The sequence below is a fragment of the Panthera tigris genome, chromosome D1 (assembly GCF_018350195.1).
Source record: "Panthera tigris isolate Pti1 chromosome D1, P.tigris_Pti1_mat1.1, whole genome shotgun sequence".
In the NCBI taxonomy this organism is placed as follows: Eukaryota; Metazoa; Chordata; class Mammalia; order Carnivora; family Felidae; genus Panthera; species Panthera tigris.
Genome location: NC_056669.1, coordinates 66571173 through 66593582, shown reverse-complemented (window position 1 = coordinate 66593582; position 22410 = coordinate 66571173). Strand labels below are relative to the sequence as shown.

At 37.6% G+C, this 22410-nt stretch overlaps 1 protein-coding gene and 1 long non-coding RNA gene across 4 annotated transcripts in view; one reads left to right on the top strand and one right to left on the bottom strand.

Annotated features, from left to right (window-relative positions):
* Positions 1 to 22410, bottom strand: part of LOC122231427 — a 174678-nt gene that overhangs the window by 136051 nt on the left and 16217 nt on the right. The gene's annotated exons all lie outside the window — the stretch shown is intronic.
* Positions 4806 to 18672, top strand: LYVE1 (lymphatic vessel endothelial hyaluronan receptor 1). Its single transcript, XM_007083214.3, has 6 exons — positions 4806 to 5076; positions 8757 to 8928; positions 9037 to 9176; positions 16043 to 16351; positions 16998 to 17076; positions 17616 to 18672. Exons 1-6 carry the CDS (start codon positions 4992 to 4994, stop codon positions 17800 to 17802), a joined length of 972 nt encoding a protein of 323 aa, XP_007083276.1. The 5' UTR covers positions 4806 to 4991; the 3' UTR covers positions 17803 to 18672.

The following is a 22410-nucleotide window of genomic DNA, read 5'->3' as shown; positions in this document are numbered from 1 at the left end:
ACAAATGAAAATGGTCTAAAATCTTTGGGATGCAGCAAGTGTGGTTCTAAGAGGGAAGTTTATAGCAATACAGACCTACTTCAAGAAGCAAGAAAAATCTCAAACGGCCTAACCTTACACCTAAGGAGCTAGAAAAAAGAAGAACAAACAAAACCAAAACCAGTATAAGGAAGGAAATAATAAAGATTAGAGAAGAAATAAATGAAATAGGGACTAAAAAACAAAAACAACAACAACAACAAAATAGAACAGATCAATGAAACCAGGATGTGGTTCTCTGAAAAGATCAACAAAATTAATCAGTAGCCAGAGTCATCAAAAGAGAAAGAGAACTCAAAAAAAAAAAAAAAAAAGCAGAAATTAGAGAAATAACAATCAGCACCTTGGAAATACAGAGGATTATAAGAGAATATTATGAAAAATTATATGCCAATTAATTGGACAAACTAGAAGAAATGGATAAATTCCTAGAAACATACAACCTACCAAAACTGAGGCAGGAAGACATAGAAAATTTGAACATATCAAATACCAGCAATGAAATTGAATTAGTAATAAAAAAACTCCCAACAAACAAAAGTCCAAGACTAGATGGCTTTAAGGGAAAATTCTACCAAACATTTTAAGTGGAGTTAATATCTATTCTTCTCCAACTACTCAAAAATATAGGAGAGGAAGAAAACCTTCCAAATTCATTCCATGAGGCCAGCATTACCCTGATACCAAAACCACACACACAAAAAAGAGAACTGCAGGCCAATATCTCTGATGAACATAAATGCAAAAATCCTCAACAAAATATTAGCAAACCAAATCCAACAATACAGTAACAAAACCATTCACCACCATCAGGTAGGATTTATTCCCAGGATGCAAGGTGGCTCAACATTTGCAAATGAATCAATGTGATACATCACATCAACAAAAGAAAGGATACAAGCCATATAATGATTTCAGTAGATGCAAAAAAAAGCATTTGACAAAGTACAACATCCATCCCTGATAAAAACCCTCAACAAAGTAGGTTTAGAGGGAATGTACCTCAACATAATAAAGGCCATTAATGAAAACCCACAGCTAACATCATACTCAATGGTGAAAAACTGAAAGCTTTCCCCCCAAGATCAGGAACAAGATGAGGATGTCCTCTCTCACCACTTTTATTCAACACAGTACTGGAAATCCTAACCACAGCAATCAGAAAACAAGAAATAAAAGTCATCCAAATCAGGAAGGAAAAAGTAAACCTTTCACTATTTGCAGATGACATACTATCTATAGAAAACCCTAAAGACTCCACCAAAAAACTACCAGAACTAATAAATGAATTAACTAAAGTTGCAGGATACAACAGATAGAAATTTGTTGCATTTCCATACACTAATAATGAAGCAGCAGAAAGAGAAATTAAGAAAACAGTACCATTTACAATTGCACCAAAAAAAATAAAACACCTAGGAATAAGAATAACCAAGGAGGTGAAAGACTTGTAGTTTGAAAATCAAAAAATATTGATGAAGGAAATTGAGGATAACACAAAGAAATAGAAAGACATTCCATGTTCATGGACTGACAGAACAAATATTGTTAAAATGTCCATACTACCTAAAGCAATCTACAGATTTAATGTAACCCCTATCAAAACACCAACAGCATTTCTCATAGAACTAGAACAAATAATCCTAAAACTTGTATAGAACCCCAAAAGATTCCCAATAGCCAAAGCAATCTTGAAAAAGAAGAACAAAACTGGAAGTATCACAATCCATATCCTACAAAGCTGTAGTAATCAAAACAGTATAGTACTGGCACAAAAAGAGACACTTAGATCAGTAGAACAGAACAGAGAATCCAGAAATAAACCCACAATTATATGGTCAATTAATCTATGACAAAGGAGGCAAGAATGTGCAAAGGGGAAAAAGACAGTCTTCAATAAATGGTGTTGGGAAAGTAGACAGCTACATGCTAAAGAATGAAAATGGACCACTCTCTTACATGCTAAAGAATGAAAATGGACCACTTTCTTACACTATATGCAAAAATAAACTCAAAATGGATTAAAGACCTAAATATGAGACCTGAAATGACAAAAATCCTGGAAAAGAACACAGGTAATAATTTCTTTGACATTGGCAGTAGACATTTTTCTAGATATGTCTGCTGAGGCAAAAGCAAAAATAAACTATCAGGACTACATCAAAATGAAAAGCTTCTACACACCAAAGGAAACAATTAACAAAACTAAAAAGGCAACCTACCAAATGGAAGAAGGTATTTACAAATGACAGATCTAATAAAGGATTAGTATCCAAAATATATAAAGAACTGATACAACTTAACACCAAAAGAACTGATACAACTTAACACCAAAAAAACCCAAATAATCCAATTTAAAAATAGACAGAAGACATGAACAGAAATTTGTCCAAAGAAGACATGCAGATGGCCAATAAACACATGAAAAGATGCTAAACATCACTCATCATCAGGGAAATGCAAATCAAAACTACAATGAGATATCACTACACAACTGTCAGAATGGCTAAACTCAAAAACACAAGAAACAAGTGTTGGTGAAGATGGGGAGAAAAACAAATCCTCACATACTGTTAGGGGGAACGCAAAGTGGTACAGCCACTATGGAAGACAGTATGGAGGTTCTTCAAAAAATTAAAAATTTTAGAACTACCCTAAAATCCAATAATTGCACTACTGACTATTTACCCAAAGACTACAAAAACACTAATTCAAAAGGATATATGCATCCCTATGTTTATTGCAGCATTATTTACAATAGCCAAATTATGGAAGCAGCCTGTGTCCATCAATAGATGACTGGATAAAGAGGAGGTGGGTGAAACAAGTGATGGAGATTAAGAGTACACTTATCATTATGAGCACTGAGTAATGTATGGAAGTGTTGAATCAGTATATTGTACACCTGAAACTAATATAATATTGTACATTATACTGGAATTTAAAAAACAAATTAAAAAAAAGAAAATGGGTCTGGATATTGTTTCCTACTCTCCTTTGCAATTTGATTGCTATTCTCTTCATTTTCATTTAGCTTTTCAAATTTCCCTTCTAATTCTACAAGTTTTTCTTTGTTGATTCTCCTTGATTATAGCATGAGCTGTTATTTTAGAAGAGGACAGTACTGCTGGTTCTTTTTCCATATCCTAAACACTGTTCCTCAAAACAATAAAGAGAAATTAACTGGCAATATTTTCTTTATAGCTCTCCAGTTTAGCTTTTCACTCCTGTCAACTAACTTTTCAGAAACCTGCCTTGAGTGAGAAGCCTAGAACTGAAGACTGAGCATACTCACATTTAGCGAGAGAGGCAACAAGTTCCCATCAATCATTCTCAATCACATTCCAATAGTGGCTTAACTTCTCTCAATATAGATATCCAAAAAATTAAGATTGTTTCCTCTTTCAGAAACTCATTCTTAAGCACCAGCACCATCATGCAGACTCCCTTTATCTAATAACTCCCCTTCTAGAAGTTTGTTCCCAAAATTTAGGTCATTCTTTTCTTTTCTCATAAGTTATTTCTCCCATCCAAATCCTTGCCTTCTACAGTTTGTTTTTCCCTTCCTGTCTTCTTTCCTTCTTTCTTTTTGAAATACTTTAGAAAAATGCTTGAAGGCTACCTCTCCTTTGGGCATGGTGCTAGGTTTTAAGGATAATGATGAAAAAGACCTGATTCCTTCCTCCTTGTCTACCTAGTTCCGTGGTGATAGAGTCACATATGTTTCCAAGTTAACTATACCTTGGGACTTGTGCTCACCCAAGTAATGAGGTGTACAGATATTTAAATATTAGAGACATTTAAGGGCTATCCCCTGGTCTCTTACAAGTCACCTATGTGCAGAACAGATTCTCCTTTCATTGCTGGTATTTTCTGTATGGATATCTAATTTTATGACCAATACCATTTGTAAGAAAATAAATCATTATCCAAAAACTCCTGTAAATGACATTCATTTTGAAGAAAACTCATAAACCATTGCTCAAGGCATTATTCACAAGTCAGAATTCCATAATTCCCATGGAAGACAAACCATTGAATATCCATCTGGGAAAACAGAGAGTGCAGTCTACTTATACACAGTACATATAAACCTCACATTTATCAAGCAAGAAAGGGGAACTCTAAATTGAATTTTGGTCTACCAGAATAAAAGAGAAGTTATTAAAGAGAGAGTTATTATATAAAGGATGCTTGTGGTAATTACTATTATAACCTCAAAAATCCTTTTGTAAAGTGAAAAATGACTAAAATTTTGTGAATTGTCCCCCAGTTGTGTTTTCTAAATATGAATTGTGTGTGTCTTGTTTCTTTGAAGAAAGAATCACTTGCCATGGCGTATGAGAAAAGATAGGCATATACACCCTGTTCTCAGTATGTAAGTGTGCATTTGCTTTCATGAGCTTCTGCATCATCCCCTGCCCCACAACCGCCGCCTTCACAAAGATAAGCAGCTGGAGAAAAAAAAAAATCACTGACTGTGGGAGGAAAAGAAGCACAATCCATGCTCAATCTCCTTTAGAGACAGACATTCCTAACAGTATATAAATGAATGGGCTCCACAGGTAATAGCAATGAACCATGTCAGAACTGAGCTGGTTGGGGAGGTAGGGGATGACAGGGAATATGGGAATTGGGGAAACCTCTAGCAGTTTATGCTGTGCTATCTGTCTTCCTCATTTGTGTGTTTTCTGAGTCAGCATTAGCTAAATTTTCCAGAAAGCAATCCACAAAGTACAGCCTGGGCATTTAAGGGACGTCACTCATTTCCCCCAGTGACCTTGACAAGTCAGAAGCTTGAAAGCAGGGAAATCCGGATGTCTCAGTTATGAAATGAAGCAGTGGGGCTCCAATATATTTCCAGAAGACTCCATCTAGACTGGTGATTGCCTGCTTCTATTACTACCAGTGACCACCCAGGGTGCTTCTCTGGCTCATAAGGGATTTGCATAATGGCCAAGTGCTTCAGCCTGATGTTGCTTCTTGCCTCCATCTGGACCACAAAGCTCCTGGTCCATGGCTCTCTCCGTGTAGAAGGTAGGTTTCTTACCAGATTTCCAACCTGAGGCAAAGCAAGATCTTGCAAACTGTCCTAAGCCTACCAAATTCTTAACTATGGATTGCTGGGAGTAGGGGTGACCCTCAATATCCACAGATCTAGTTCATAGTGTTGCTCTGCCAGAAATGTTTTTACCATATTGTTGACTTCACCAGAATGATTCACATTTACCTTTATGTTATTTTCACTTTTATTTTTGGTTATCGAATCTTTTTAATGAGAATATTTTGAAACAAAATATTGAGGAGAGATCATTTGTTTTTAAAAGTATTTCATTGAAGAAATAAACCATGATTGTAATGAATTTTAAGCAAGCACTATAAGCTGGGAAAAATGGCCAACTTTCACTAAATATTGACCTGTTTTATATTTTTGGAAGTGTCAATATAATTATTTTAATTTCAATTTTGCTGTATTACAATTGAATGCATATGTTTTTAATATGAAATAAATAGCAAATTAACTGAAAAAATGTGAAAATATAGGTTTGATAATTAGTCATTATCTCCCTACCAAAAAGGAATGGCTTTAAGGGATTTCCAGGCTTTTGAGATGCCTAAGTGGTAACCTCACTCTGCAATGTAGGCAAAAAAATTGTAACCACAAATCACTTATTATAGCTCCAGGCAAATGAAAATTTGAGCACTTTAAAAACAAAATTGTGTGTTCCTATGCTGGAATAGGCTCTGTGATATAAAGTATGTAGGAATCAGATATCCTGAGTTGATTCATATATTGTTATATTTATTATGAGAGCCTAGAGTAATATTTTTTTTTCAAAATTCCAGAATTGTTATTCTCAAATAAGTTTGGTCCTCTTTGAAATTCCCCTGGGAGACTTTTCCCCACAATGCTGCCATGACTCAAATATTTTGGAAATTGTTCTTTAACAATAATTCCATTGCACTCTGGACTATCTTTAATGATGGCAAAAATTTCCTAAGGAAATTAAATTATATATATATCATATTTTATATTATATATAACTTTTATGTATGTAATATATGAAATTTCATTTAATCTTCTCAAGAAGGGGCACCTAGGTGGCTCAGTTGGTTAAGCGTCTGACTTTTGATTTTGGCTCAGGTCATGATCTTACATTTTTTGAGAGATCTTCATGGACAGTAGGGAACTTGCTTGGGATTCTCTCTCTCTCTCCCTCTCCCTCTCTCTCTCTCTCTCTCTCTCTCTCTGCCCCTCCCCACTCTTGTGCTCTCACTTTCTCTCTCAAAATTAATAAATCAACTTAAAAAAATCTTCTCAAGTAGACATTTTACAGATGAAACAGCAGGCTCAAATGAAGCCAAGTGACTTCCTAATGCCGTATAGATGGTAAAAAAAAGCTTGGGTTTTAATTCAACTCTATCTGATCCAAACATACAGTATTTCTACTATGCCTGCTGTTTCCTAAAAATTCTTAAGGAAGAGGTTAGTGGAGTAGCCCTTGGATTCCAACTCCCTACTTTTGTCTTTAAAAAAACTAGGAAAGCATAAAAATGACTAATATTTGTTGACTATCTCTTATGGACCCAGTCCCTGCTAGGCACAAGTTATCTAACTTAATTCTGACAAAAATTTTGTGAAGAAGATAGAACCAACCATTTTCATCTTACAAATGAGAACAATAACTTGCCAGAGTCCCAGAGCCTATTAATAACAGGTGAATAATCAAAGCTAGGTCCATTGTCCAGAATAGGTCCTTCATTACTCTAAATAATAACTTTTAAGGTAAAAATGAGTTATGATGGAAGAGTAGCAATACCACTTTATAGTGTAATTAATAAACCTTCTCTGTAGGTATTCCTAAAGAAACAGCCATGAGATTTGAGCAATAGCAAGCTCATGGGCTAAGCCAAATTCCAGGACAAATGGTGTGTTTGGAGAGTTTAGCTCTAATTGTAGAGTGTGTGTGTGTGTTCATTTTCTCCTCCACAACACAGTGGGAAGCAAAATAGTGGGGTTTTAGAGTTTGTGGGGTTTGTGCACCCAATCTGTCCTATATCCATGCTTTATATCCTTGGGTTTGGGAAAGTTACTTAATCTCCCTGAGCCTCAACTTTCTATTAAAGGAGACAGGGTTTGGCACAGAGTAGCATAAACAGATGATAGATGTTAGAATTAGTATTAGTATTTTTTAAAGTTTATTTATTTATTTTGAAAGAGAGAGAGCAGGGGAGGGGCAGAGAGAGAGGGAGAGAAAGAGAATCCCAAGCAGGCTCCACACTGTCAGTGCCATCCAGGTATCCCTAGTATTAGTATTAATATCAGTATTGCTATAGGTATTAGTATTAGTACATATAGTCATAAGAGGCTGTTTTGTCATTAACCCTCAGGTTGGGGTGTTGACTCTCTGGTTTCTCATCGTGAGGGCAATGTCTGGAAGCAAATAAGGCCATCCACAAATATTGTGTATCATATACATATTACATCTTCTAGCTTCTTGCTCCAGAGCATAGCAAGGCCACATGGAGGACTTAGAAATGCTCCTTCTATGTTTGCAAGAAACTTATTTTAAATACCAACTTAGAAAGTGATCAAAGCATTTGACTGGGTATCCAACACACAGATCTGTGTACAAGCAACCTCTTGGAAGATTGTAATGCCCTCTTATGGATTTTTGTGGACAAAGCCCAATAGGAATAATGCACCTGAATGCAATACAATTTTGCAATTTTATACAGGTCTATAAATCCCAGATCCAAGAAAGTGATCTAAAGAACTTTTGGATTCATGAATTTTCGAGTAAAATATATTCACGACATATCTATTCAACTGCCTCACCTTCCCTTGAGAGATCAGTCATTAGAGAACTAAAACCAAAAAGCTTTGAAGATAACATAATGATGTTACTTATGATTTACTGAGCACCTACTTTGTGACAGGCACTATGCTAAGCATTTTTATTTTAACTAATTCATTCAACTGTCACTACCCTACACAATAGATACTGTTACTCTCTCAATTTTATGAATAAGGAAACTGAGGCTCAAAAAGATTAAATAGCCTAAGATCTCAGAGCTAGCAAGTGACATAGGCCAGACTCTAAAACTCAACTTTATTTAGTTTCTCTGTCATGCCAGGTTTACTGCCTGATTTCTTTAGGAACTTCTGAGTAAGCCTGCCCCCCAATGGTCAGAGAACACCTGGGAATGAGAAAGCTCACATTGTGTTATACCAAGTGCAACATTTTTCAGCCCATCTCAGAAATACTGGTGTTCCCAAGCCATATTGGTTTGGTGTATTGTTAGCTATTCTATTAACCAGAGCCCTGAATTCTATTTTTCTCAAAATCTCAGACCTTTCATTTTATAGACTCTAAAAAGGTTTGCAGCAACTGTATCACCTAGACTCAACCCAAGGAACTGGTGGCAAAAGTCTCTATGTAAAGAACAAGTCTCTATGTAAAAAACCCCTTAATGTAGTGGTGTAGGATAGGCTCAAATCTGATGAGAGGTACAGCTGGGACAAGAGCAAAGACCCACCCTAACCCAGCAGGATTTCCTTGTGGGAAATGTCTGGCCTGTTATAGCTAACCGTCAATCCCAGCCACAAGGACCTCACTGCTCTAACAAGACAATAATACTTTGCTAGGAAGAATAGCTTACAGGCTGGGAACAAGAACAGCGGCAAATTGAGGACCTCTGTGATTCCTTTGCAGAACTTTCCATCTCAGCACCATGCAGAATTGTAGGGGTCACCCTTGTGAACAAAAAGACAACCCAGCAGCTGAATTTCACAGAAGCCCAGGAGGCCTGTAGGCTGATGGGACTAACTTTGGCCAGCAAAGACCAGATTGAAGCAGCGTGGAGGTCTGGCTTTGAGACTTGCAGGTGAGAAACAACTGTATTCACAATACTGCTGGACCTCTTCCAGCTCTGTGTTCTTGTTCAGCAGTAGAGATAAATGTATCCATTCAACTAATGTGTATTCTGTTATAGCTATGGATGGGTTGCAGATAAGTTTCTGGTCATCCCTCGGATTCTCCCGAACCCCAAGTGTGGGAAGAATGGGATGGGTGTCCTGGTTTGGAGAAATTCACTCAGCAAAAAGTTCTTGGCCTACTGTTACAACTCATCTGGTGAGTCATATCTGTAGCCTCTCCATGTTTTCTCTAGCTCTATGACCTGTCTGAATAGCCCTGAGTAGCAGCAGAAGGAATCTTGGTGATGGTCATTTAATACTCCCAATACTGCCTCTATGTAGGACCAGGCCAGAGTTGGTCACGTGCCCCTCAGAGGAAAAAGTTAGGGAAAATATGACTAAATGGCAACATAGGAAGAGGGCAACCCAGGAGGTTCCATTACCCACATTCCTCCATCTTATAAGATAAATAAGAAGAAGGTAAGGAAATATTCACTATAGACAAAGCAATGTATCGAGTTATCATACTGAACCTTGACAATCTCTTTATAAGGTATACTTTGCCACTCCCATTTAGCAGAGGAGAAAATTTAACCCAAAGGACATAAGTATATTTGTCTAAGTTCTCACAACAAAGATTTTAACATAGGTCTAACTCTGAAAGCATGCTCTTTACCTTACCCTACATTCCTTTAAAGGAGAGGAAATTCAGATGCTACATTTTTTCTTTTTTTTAAGTAGGCTTCACACCCAGCATGGATCCCAGTGCAGGGCTTGAACTCATGACCCTGAGATCAAGACCTGAGCTGGATCAAGAGTCAAATGCTTAACTAACTGAGTCACCCAGGGGCCTCACTACACTTGACATTTTTAAGAATAAGATCATTTTATGAAGGAAGGAGTTGAAGTTAGGAAATAGAATTGGTTTGCTCATGGTCACACAGTCCTATCCTATCCTATTAACTTTGCTTGGAGACCACATCCACCTATCCCAAGTGCTCTACCTAAGGAACTTCCCAGAAAGTTTTTCTTTCACTAAATACTTATTCTCTGCTGATTTATTACACTTCACACAGACTCATAAATCTGACCTTCTAAAGGTCAGACAGCTGAGTGGTCATATAAAAGGGCAGATTCCAAAGTCATTCTCTAAGATCCAAGAGATAAGTATGCACCAGCAACATTATGTTGCCCAAAGGCAACATAGGATCCAAGCAGTTCTCTGAATCAGGAGGCTTTGACCTAGAAAGAGCCCTGAAAGACGCTTTGTCCTCTTCCCTCATTTCATGGATGAAAATGATAGCTCAGAATGAAGGTTTGGCTTGTTCTGTTGGTGGCAGAGTCAAAAGTGGAATAAAGCTTTTTTTGTTTGTTTCACCATCCTCCTTCTCTCTTCTGTCTCTTATGCCTACCGCTTTTGGTTGGGGAATTGGTGGTTCACAAACCTGTTTATCTCATAGCCAGCCCATGCCTGTCAAGTGACCTGGCCTTTCAACTTCCTGGCCTTCCTCCTAGCTGTCAGTGTGATGATATGATACCCAGCCCTCTGGACTTCACAAAATGGAGTCAGAGGAAGAGGACTTGGATTTGTGTATTTCCTCATGGTTTCATTTAACTCATACTTCCAACCCCTATATTTCCTGTATGCTTAAAGTTAGATCTAAAGGCTTGATTAGACTCTTGTTCAACATTTTGAGAATAATATTTCATAGATGATATTGTGCACTTTAAATCACATCCCAACTTAATGTCAGTATGTCCCACTATTAATATGCTAACTTTGATCATTTGAATAATATGGTGACTGCCAGACCTCTCTAAAGGAACTCATAAAGATATGCTTTTCCCCTTGCAATGAGTAAGTAATCCATAATGTGATATTTTGGCACCATGCATATATTCTGACCCCAACTATCTAGTACCTAGAGTTTAAGCAGCCATTGGTTATTCTTACTGGAATCAGTTATTATATGTGGGGTTACAAAATGGTGATGTTTCTAAATCTTCCTTTTACATTTATTAAATTTTACATTATTAGCTGGAATTCTTTGATGCAGAAGAATCTCTCTCTTCTCCAATCCCGCCCACCACACACATTTCTTCCCCCCCCCATACTACTATGAATACATTATATTTTACTTATTCTGTGTGTTCAATATGTTGTAATCAATTTTACAATTATTATTCTTTTATTCTTTTTGATGCTCAAATTGTCCCAAATTTGGTGAGTAGGAGCCCCTTCTAGTTGACTTTTGTGTTCTTTATTCCATTAATATTTGAGTAATTCCTTGCTTTCTGACATAATAGCATGTCCCACACTTACGTTGTACTTTCTCTGCCCCTGATATGGAACCAGCCATTTATTTCTCCAAGAAGCCATGTTCTTTTTAATGGAGAATGTTAATTTGAAACCAAGATCTGGATGCAAGTAGTTTTCATTACTACTGGAGTTTTCACTGCTTCTTCAGTATTTTTAGTGGATAGCTCTATACATATATAGCTCTCTCTCTCTCTCTCTCTATATATATATATATATATATATGTATACATATACATGTATATACATGTATATACATATACATGTATATACATGTATATACATGTATATACATGTATATACATGTATATATATATATATATATATATACGCACACACACACACACAGAGCTATCCACTAAAAATACAGACTTATATCTAAACATTATGAATTTGGGGGCACCTGGGTGGCTCAGTCAGTTAAGTATCTGACTTCAGCTCAGGTCATGATCTGGTGGTTCATGAGTTAGAGCCCTGAGTCAGGCTCTGTGCTGACAGCCCAGAGCCTGGAGCCTGCTTCCGATTCTGTGTCTCCCTTTCTCTCTGCCCCTCCCCCACTCATGCTCTGTCTCTCTTTGTCTCTCAAAAATGAATAAATTTTAAAAAATTTTAATAAAAAATAAAAATCATGAATTTGTATTGATATTTCCAGCTCAAATATAACAGGTCAAGCTTTTTCTTAGTTTACTTTGTTTTACACTTATATTTTTCTCTTACACAGAAAATCACAGTTCCCAATAAATAATATTACTATACTTTCTCATCCTATGATAGTTTCAAAATTATAAAATCAACATTATTAGGAATAATGAACCCATTGAGTGAAATTTGAGATTTCTTTGCATTTCTTTTAGTCCCCACAATATAGCCCTCTAAGGGTGTACTGTCAATGAAGTATGTGCAAAAGGGACTTGAAAAATTCACAACTCTGTGTAGTTATACTATCAGTTTGAAATAAATTAGGTTCATCTGCTTTTGTTTGCCATCTTTGTGAGGATCAGAGATAATCTAACCTTTATCCAAATGCTAATCCTAAACATATGCCATTTGTTTTTATAACTTTCTTTTTATGGTTATCTTGTGAAGTCTATCAGAGTAACTTAAACCTGACCCTACACTTTATCCTAATTGTCTTTTTTATTGCTATCTTTGTGAGCTTTGGGGGACCAGATCAAGGTGCTTTGAATGCTCTGCATGCACCATCTGTTTCATGCTGTTCCCTCCACCACAATGCCCATCTTCCTATCTAGTTAACTGCTACTCTTTATTCAATTCTCGAGTGCCATCATCTTCAAGAAGCCTTCCCATACCCTTTACTCCTATCTTTCCTCTTGGACTCCAACTACACTCTGTGTTTAATATCAGTACACTTGGCACATTCTAAAGAAATCATATTCATAGTTTGAGGTATGCCCTCAACCCAGTAGGAATTATGGGACCAGACTGCTGTTGCTCCCTCACACTGTGGCCCTGTTGGCTATATTTAATGAACAGAGAGGCAAAGGAAAGTAATTGTTAGGTAGATCCTGTCTATCATGCTCATACATTATGATAGGCCCTACACATTTATTATCTCATTAACCCTCAGTAAAATGACAGAAGGGTATCATTTCTATTTTCCAGGAGAAATAACTGATGTTTAGAGTATATTTTGCTATGATCCTAGTCAATAAGGGAAAGAGCCAGGATTTAAATCTTGAGCCACTACTCCCATGTAGCACCTTCCATGGTGATGACTACACATCAATAATATACCAGGCACCGGTTGGGTTCTGGGCATCAATATTTTTTAAAAGCTCCCCAGATGATTCTAACCTATAGCCAGCGTTCAAAAAATCACTTTTCCCTAGGAGATCTCTAAAATATAACTTTTAGGATTCCAGATACTTCTGGATTCCCCTATTTCTTTGCAATTGCAATAATCTCCTTCCTTATTCCTGGATTGTACTCTCTCCCCATTGCATTTCATCCTCCACACACCTCCACTGATAATTATGTTACTCCTCTGCTCCGTAGCCCTTGGTGACTTCCTATTAGAGAATATGATGTAAACTATGAAGCCTTTTACGCATTGAAGTGAGCATGTCTGAGAACTCCTGTATATCAGTTGGGAGGTTTGTGGACCCAGTTGAAAATTCCATTTCCTACAAAATACATTCCAAATGCTTTAACAAGGCAATTACGAATCTCAATACTCTGGCTCTAGTCACTCTACCCAGTTTCATCTCCTGCTTGCAGTCTTTCATGCTACCAATCATATATACACTCTACTCTCCAGCCACCCTGCACTCCTTATCATTTTTCTGTAACTACATTTTCAAACTTCTGGTTTCTTGGATCATGCTATTCCTATTGACTGGAATATTCTATTCCTTCCTGCATACTAGATGAGCTTCTGCTGTGTTCCAAACATACTGGCCTTTTATTCATCAAACATACTGAGTTCATTCAGCTTTGGGCTCTTGAACTTCCTGTTCTCTTTTCTTGGAATGATTTTGCCCTAGATTTTCAATGACTGGCTACTTTTTATCATTTAGGCCTCAGCTTAAGTATCACCTCACTTTCTCCTATCATCCTATTCAAAGTATCTTCTTGGGATGCCTGGTGGCTCAGTCGATTAAGAATCTGACTTTGGCTCAGGTCATCATCTCATGGTTTGTGAGTTCAATCCCCATGTCAGGATCTGTGCTGACAGCTCAGAGCCTAGAGCTTGCTTTGGATTCTGTGTCTCCTGCTCTCACTGCCCCTCCTCCTCCCCAGCTCATGCTCTGTCTCTCTCTCTCTCTCTCTCAAAAATAAACATTAAAAAAGATTTTTTTAATAGTTAAAAGCAGAGAAGGAGGGAGGCAAACCATAAAAGACTCTTAAATACAGAGAACAAACTGAGGGTTAATTGGGGGGGAACAGGGGGAGAGGGAAAAATGGGTGACGGGCATTGAGGAGGGCACTTGTTGGGATGAGCAATGGGTATTATATGTAAGTGATGAATCATGGGAATCTGCCCCCAAAACCAAGAGCACACTGTACACACTGTATGTTAGCCAATTTGACAATAAATTATATTAAAATTAAAGAAAAATTTTTTTAATTCTAAGTATCTATCTCCCATCCCCCACCGCTACCAGTTTAATCCTTATTCTCTTTAATTTTCTTCTTAACATTTATCATACTTTTAAATTTCTGGCTTTAAAAAAAAATCGTATCCTTCCATTAGCATATAAGGCCCTTAAAAGTAAGGACTCTGTTTTCTTTGTATCATGACCTTAACACCTAGAACAGTGTTTTGCACAGAGTTGGAACTCAATAAATATTTGTTGAACAAACACATTAATCCTCCATACCTTGCTCAAATGCCATCTCCTCTGTCAATCTCTTTACCAAAATACTTCTGTCCTGGAAACTGGAACTAGACCTAATTGTATCTGTATTTTCAGTTCCCAACATATAATGTGTTCATATGTTTTTTCCCTGATATTGAAAATTTTTCATTTTTTGAAGAAAAACTTAGCATGTGCTCAAGAATGAGAAATCTAACTAAAAGTTCAAGGCAGAGGTCAAGGATGATGTGTGTTTCAATAGAGATATTTTATAAGTATAATAAATAGTATAAAATTCTGACTGAATGTGTGTGTAGTCAAAATGTTTTATCAATAGTATCAATGACCTTGATTGGTAATTTATGGTATTTTTCAAAAATGAATAAAATAACTTTTTCTTCCTAGCTAACATTCCAGCTGATGGCACCCACTGCCAGAAATAAGTAGGAATTTGAAATAGATGCAAACTCATATCTATTATATTATACTATATATTATAATATGTCCTATTATAATATATCATATGGCTCTGCCATTTATTAGCTATGTGACTTTGGGCAAGTTATTTAATTTCACTGAACTTCAGTTTCCCCCTATAAAATGAGAGTTTAATAAAATTGCTAAATAAAGTGTCATGATTGACTCAGAGTTAGCTGCTCAAAGATGTTGAGTTTCTTCTCCACCAGAGCTAACAGATAGGAAACAGATAAATCTATATCCAGCCCCTGCTCCCCTCCTTAAAATTTTTTTTTATTTTGAAGAGCACAGAGAAAGCTGGTTTTAGATCTTTGTCCTGAAGTGGTGTCATCTGTATATATGTCTCCCCAGCTACTCCTTCCATCCTGTCACTTTTCTTTCCTTTCTTTATTCATCAAATATTTATTGAGCATGTATTATGTGCTAGGCACAGGGAATGATAAGACAGGGGTCCTGCTTCCAAGGAGCTCAGTCTAGTGTAGAGCAGTGCAATGAGAACCTCGACAAGGGAAGTATAAGGAGGTACAAAAACATATGCCTCGGAACCCAATCTAGTCATCAAGTCTGCCTAATAAAGAGATGTTCAATCTGAGACTTGAAGAGTAAGTAATAGCTAAGTAAAGAGGGGACAAAGAGTCTTACAGGTGAAGAAAGCATCATGGTCAAGGCTTGGATATGAGAGAAAGCACATCAAAGAAACTGAAGAAATCTGAGTAGGCAAGAGGAAGGAGAGACACACTGGTCAGATAAGGCTAGCCATGTCAGCAGGAGACAGATCACAAAGGGCCTTATGGGCCACTGAGTAGAGGCAGTCACTGAAAGATTCTAAGGAAGTGATATGATTAGATTTGCATTTTTCTAAGACCATTCTGGCTGCAGTATAAGGGGACTGGAAAGGAGTAAAACTAGAGGCAGGAAGAACATTAGGAGGTGTTACAATACTTGTTACTTTATTTTTCCCTCCCCCAACAGATACTCGGATTAACTCATGCTCTCCAGAAATTATCACCACCAAAGATCCCATATTCAACACTCATGAGGCAACATACACAACAGAAATGATCACCAGTGACAGTGCATACTCGGCTTCATCTACTGTTGCACCTTACCCTACTACACCTACTCTTGCTCCTACTTCTGCTTTGGCTTCCACTTCTCGACGGAAAAGAAAGCTGATTTGTGTAACAGAAGCTTTTGTGGAAACTAGCACCATATCTACAGAAACAGAATCTTACATTGAAAATAAAGCAGCATTCAAGAATGAAGTTGTTGGGTTTGGAGGTAAAAGCTTTCTGTGTTTGCAGTATATTTGTGTGTGTTTGTGTGTTTATGCATAACAGAAAATACATAAAAAACTAGGCTGTCTCCAGATTGGCCATACAAGTAAAACCTTAATGCAAACTCAACTTTCATAAAGTCAGAGAACTTGAGGGCTCTAAAGAACCTTAATGATTAAACTAAAAATCATAGTATATGAGTATAAAATAGCTTCACTTTTAAAACTCAAAGACTTTAAAAATAAGACACTATTAATATATCAGAGTTTAATATATATATATATATATATATATATATATATATATACCTTTAAATGCCTATGATTAGAAAGTTTGTCTTCCTATTTAAAAGGAAGGGTTTACACCTAACTAGCTCCAAACCTATCATCCCACAGCCACAGAGAGGAAATGGACTCCATGATATTGCAATTTATAGAATAGAGCTTGAGAAGCAAGGCCTGGGATTCTATAGGAAAAGAAGCAAAGAAGCAGATGTGGGCCCAACATTCTAACTAGCCCCATTGTGGTCACAGAGAAGGCTTTTCTCCTGCATTATCTGTTGTCTTCATGCGTGTAAAGAATCATTAGAAGAGCAGCACACAACACTGTGTAAGCAAAGGACCCACAGACGATGTCTCTGTTTCCTCCAGGTGTCCCCACGGCTCTGCTAGTGCTTGCGCTCCTCTTCTTTGCTGCTGCAGCTGGTCTCGCAGTTTGCTACATCAAAAGGTGGGGTTGTTGGCACATTGTTAGTCTTGTAATGTTTGTAACATTCCTATCTTGTGTTTTTTCCAGGGTTGTTGTTAGCATTGCCTCAGTCAAAACAGAGACAGTAGACTTCTCACATCGTAAATTTTCTCCCTCTTCTCACCTCTCCTCCCTAACACCCAATCTTTCCTACTATTTCAGCACATGCATGTCACCCAGCCTTTAGAAACAGGTCAATGGGTGTCCCTTTGAAAATCAAGAGATAAAAAGAAAAGACTGAAATCTAGGGGGGAAGTATATGCTTTACTTTGATTCGGAATTCTCTGTTGTTGGTGGGAGGGTTGTGAGGTCAGCCTTAAGTGTGGCCTGCAAATTTACTGTCTCATCTAAATGAATCCACTAAGGTAGGGATGCAATGTCTTTGAGAATGCACATGTTAGCATCTGACATAAAGGTACCTGCATACTGTGCTAATACGTGCCAACACAGACAAAGTGTTATCTATTGTCATATGTGTTACATAGAAGTGTCTCACTTTGATTTTATGTTTATGCCTATAGGTATGTGAAGACCTTCCCTTTTACAAACAAGAATCAGCAGAAGGAAATGATTGAAACCAAAGTAGTAAAGGAAGAGAAAGTTGATGATAGCAATCCTAATGGGGAATCAAAGAAAGCTGATAAAAATTCAGAAGAGCCCAAGAGTCTGCCCAAAACTACAGTGCGATGCCTGGAGGCTGAAGTTTAGAAGAGAAAGAAATGAGAGGACACACCTGAGGCTAATTTCTTTCCTGATTCATATCCTGGCCCTAGATGGGGAAACTTAAAGGGCCAAAGAACCAAACAAGAAAGTTCACCCTTGGTTCCTAAATGGAATCAACTCAGGGCCACTTTTGGATTATGGAGTTCACCAAACGGAATTCCCTTCTTCTTACTGCAATCCTTTCTGGATCCTCCTACCTCCAAAGCTTCCCACAGCCTTTCTAGCCTGGCTATGTCCTAATAATATCTCTGTGGGAGAAAGGAGATTTACAAACCACAAGAACCTAAAACAGCTAATCAGAACGCATTTATAAAGAGGCTTCTCAGCTGGCTGACAAGAGGTGCGTTGAGAACCAAGAGATTGTTGAGACCAAGCTTTTCTCTATTGATTCCACAGGCCAGATCCTTTCTTCAGCTCTGAGAAAGTAACATGCATCACCTGGCATGCCCTTCTGAGCCAGGCAAGAACAAAAGAAGGAAGGAAAAGTTCAGCAACTGAAGGTCATGGACATTCCCATGACTTGAGACCTGATCTCTGTAAAGCCAAAATAAGTAGAGAAAAAGAATGAGGCCAAGGATGTTGCCACCATATTGTCAGCAGGGACTATAAGTACAAACAGGGTCAAAGTAGTCATCTCTGAATAATCTGAGTTGGAATCACTTTTTAGAACACACTTTCTTTTCTCTCTCTCTCTCTTGCTGCTGCCATTTTTTCTAGAAGTACATAATTTTATAAAGGAACCCCCCCAATCTCTTACAAATTTTTATTTTTATCGGAGCTGTATCTGGGAAATTAGTACTGAAGAAAATTACTGTATTAAAAGGCAGTAGAATTTAACAAACATTTATTGAATTCCTACTATATGTCAGGTGCTGGGTAAGGTATTATATTCTATAATAGAATATTATTTATCAAAAACTTACAAACAATAAAATGTATGAAGCTAATTTTTTCAGTTTTGATATCCTTAGCTTATCTACTTGCAAAACTAATTTTTTGCTAAGACTAATCCATTCACTATTTTCTCTAATATGGCAGCCACTATAACCTTAATTTATTATTAACATACCTAAAAAGTACATTATTACCTCTATACACCAAAGCACATTTTGAAAGTGTCATTAACAAATGTATTGCCAGTTCTTTTATCAGCAAGAAGGGCTCAAGAAGTGCAGAAATATTTGTGTCAAAAAAAAAAATAAATAAAAGCATTTAGAAAATTTTGTTGCTCCCTTATTTACATAGATGTGTTATAACTTTCATGGAAAACTGAAGTAATCTGTTTTTTGCAAAAGTAAGAGGGACAACTTTGGTTGTTGAAAAACAAATATTTGTAAACCCAGCGGTACATACATCACCATGTGGGGTTATGCTTGCTTCAGGGGGTCTTATTTTAAGTTGGTCAAGTACTCACCTATAAAACAGTCCTTTACTTAGGATACATTACAATCCATTTCAGAATTCACAGAGAGCTGAAGATTCAGGATTGTTCCCCTGTCCTGTTTTTCTAGCTTTCTCTCTCCCTCTCTCTGGTCTTCCCTTTTGGACTAGTATCTTCTTTCCCTTACCAGTGACTGCACAGCTAGCTAGCACCATGGTCCTTTCAGCTCAGAGACCATAAACTGCTGGCACAGTCTTTGGTAGTTGGCCCAGAGTATTATCTTAAATTTTGGGTTAATTGCCAGGAATTAAAACTTGAGGGGTGCCTGGCTAGCTCAATCAGTAGAGTATGTGACTCTTGATCCAGGAGTTGTGAGTTTGAGCCCCATGCTGGGTGTAGAGATTACTTAAAAATAAAATCCTTAAAGAAATCAAGAGTTTTCACATATTTATATTTCTGGGTTCCCTTGAAAAGGGAAGATCTGGGGGCACCTGGGTGGCTCAGTTGGTTAAACGTCTGACTTCGGCTCAGGTCATGATCTCGCGGTCTGGTCCCTGAGTTTGAGCCCTGCGTTAGGCTCTGTGCTGACAGCTCAGAGCCTGGAGCCTGCTTCAGATTTTGTGTCTCCCTCTCTCTCTGCTCCTCCCCAACTCACGCTCTGTCTCTCTCTCTCTCTCAAAAATGAATACACGTTTTAAAAAACTTTTTTAAAAAGAAAAATGGGAAGATCTGGAAATCAAGAACCCATATTCCTACACAACAATAACTATCTCAGACTGAGTAGTGGCTGTTCCCTTTAAAAGGTCGCTGCTTAACAGAAGAGGGAGAGGGGAGAATGGGGAAGGGGAAGGGAAAAAAAAAAGTTAGAGAGGGAGGGAGCCAAACCATAAGAGACTCTTAAAAAATGAGAATAAACTGAGGGTTGATGGGGGTGGGAGGGAGGGGAAAGTAGGTGATGGGCATTGAGGAGGGTACCTGTTGGGACGAGCACTGGGTGTTGTATAGAAACCAATCTGACAATAAATTTCATATTAAAATTCATTCATTCATTCATTCATTTAAAAAAAAAGGTCTCTTCTTGCTTCACGCCACCACAGTGTTCACTCTCTATTGCATTTTCATGCCAAAATAAAGGTGCCATGTCCTATGGATCTTGTAATACTATTGCCTTTTCTTTCACACTCAGCCCATTTCACTCATTTACAATCTTCCAGGTGCTGAGGTCTATGAGTTTGAAATTCTGGTTTGTCAGTCCTTAAGTTTTATTAGCCTCATCTAGTTCTCAAGTAGTGAAGAAGAAACAGCAAAAAAGAGCCTAAGTAATGGTCTTCCTTTTGTGTGTTAGCTGAAAAATAATCAGATCTTCCACACTAGATCTCTCATCTTGAAGGCATCTACTATATATTAAGACACTATCATCTATTAATTTAGACAGGTGTGTGTCCTCCTCAGGAGGAAGGGGGAAGGAGAAAAACCCCACCCATCCACATATAATCACTAGATAGCCCAGATGCCAACTGCAAACATATTGATGAAATAGGTAACGTTCATTGTTAAGGAAGAAAGGAAAGGAAGGAAGGGAGGGAGAGAGGAAAGGAGTAACACTGAGTACCTACTAAGTGGCAGTCATTTTCACATGTCCTATTTAATCACTATGTTTTCTCTGAGAAGAATTATTACTGTCATTTTTTATTATTAGAAAATTTGATTTTTAGAGGAGTTAAATCACTTTTCTATGGTCACACGTCTACTTATGTGCTAAAGGTAGGATTCAATCCCATGTCAGAATGACTGCAGAGCCCATATTCTTTTCCCTACACCACCAGACTCCTTTTGCAAATGACAAGAGAGTGATATAAACTATTCCAGTATGTAAGCTTGAAATCAGGCACTTGCCAAAAAACAATAGTGGGGAGATAAGAAAAACAACTTAGGATTCCTGTCCCAACTTCAGGGAATTTTTCCTAAATCCACTTGCAATAACAAAGAAAAAAGAGAACCACTAAAAACCTTTGAGAACTGTTCCCTCATTGATGCAGACACCAACCTCTGCAAAGACTTACCCGGTCCAGCTCATGTGGTCAGAAAATGCAAGGCTCACAAGGATCCAAGATAAGCTCCTCTAAATTCTTCCTTCACAAAGTTAAAAAAATGAAGCCAAATGTCGCTGATAGCTAGAAGTGAAGTAGAGCCAGGTCTACAAGTCTCCTTCTTCCTAGCCAAATTCTCTTTATTCTCCGTTGAGCAAAGAGAAATTAGAAGAATGCAAGATATGACCCCAATTCACACCTACAATCTGGCCCTTGTGAAACTAACTGCTTTTTATAAAAACTAGGCCAACTATCAAGTATAAACATGCTAATGTGCGTCCAATAAAAACAAGCAGATTTCTAAGGGTGGAAAGCTGGAGTAAAGCAGAGGACTTGACGCCCAGCACATGTATGCACAAAGTGGGAATTCATAAATGCCCACTGGCTTGAACAAGATTGAATCATGTTGATTTCCAGAGCAAAGAATCCTGCATGTTACTGCCCTTCTGTAGACTTTTAGCTGGTTACCAAAGCAAAATCAAACTAGGGAAGAGCAGGTTTCTAAGGACAATAATAATAACACTCAAGTAAATAAATTCTTACCAAGGAATGAGAGAGTTACTCACACTCACACACACACACACACACACACACACACACACACACACACACACACACAGGTTTAAGTTTCCAAACAGGAAGAAAAGCAATTATTTGTCAATTCAATCTCCTAGTTAAATGTAAATAAGACTTAGTTGTTTATCATAATAGTCTATATGTAAGGTCAGGTTTGACCTAAGAGCATTTTTAATAATATTAAAACCAGCTCAGAGCACTCTCCTCTCTGTTTGTTCTCCAGGAAATGCCCAAATTTCCAGACAGTGCTGATGTGAGTTAGGATGTCCTCCTTTAGTATCTAGGCCATTTACTTTTTATTTAAAAAAATTTTTAATGTTTATTTATTTTTGAGAGAGAGAGAAAGAGAAAGAGAGAGTGTGAGCAGAGAGAGAAAGACACAGAACGTGAAGCAGGCTCCAGGTTCTGTGCTGGCAGCCCAGAGTCCAATGTGGGGCTCAAACTCACAAACTGTGAGATCAAGACCTGAGGGGCGCCTGGGTGGCGCAGTCGGTTAAGCGTCCGACTTCAGCCAGGTCACGATCTCGCAGTCCGTGAGTTCGAGCC

Bases quoted from the DNA above. Each gene is read 5' to 3' on its own strand.
- LYVE1 (XM_007083214.3), top strand. From the start codon at position 4,992: ATGGCCAAGTGCTTCAGCCTGATGTTGCTTCTTGCCTCCATCTGGACC. The intron at 9,177-16,042 runs GTGAGTCATATC...CTCCCCCAACAG, and splicing joins CTACTGTTACAACTCATCTG to ATACTCGGATTAACTCATGC. The intron at 17,077-17,615 runs GTGGGGTTGTTG...TTATGCCTATAG, and splicing joins GCAGTTTGCTACATCAAAAG to GTATGTGAAGACCTTCCCTT.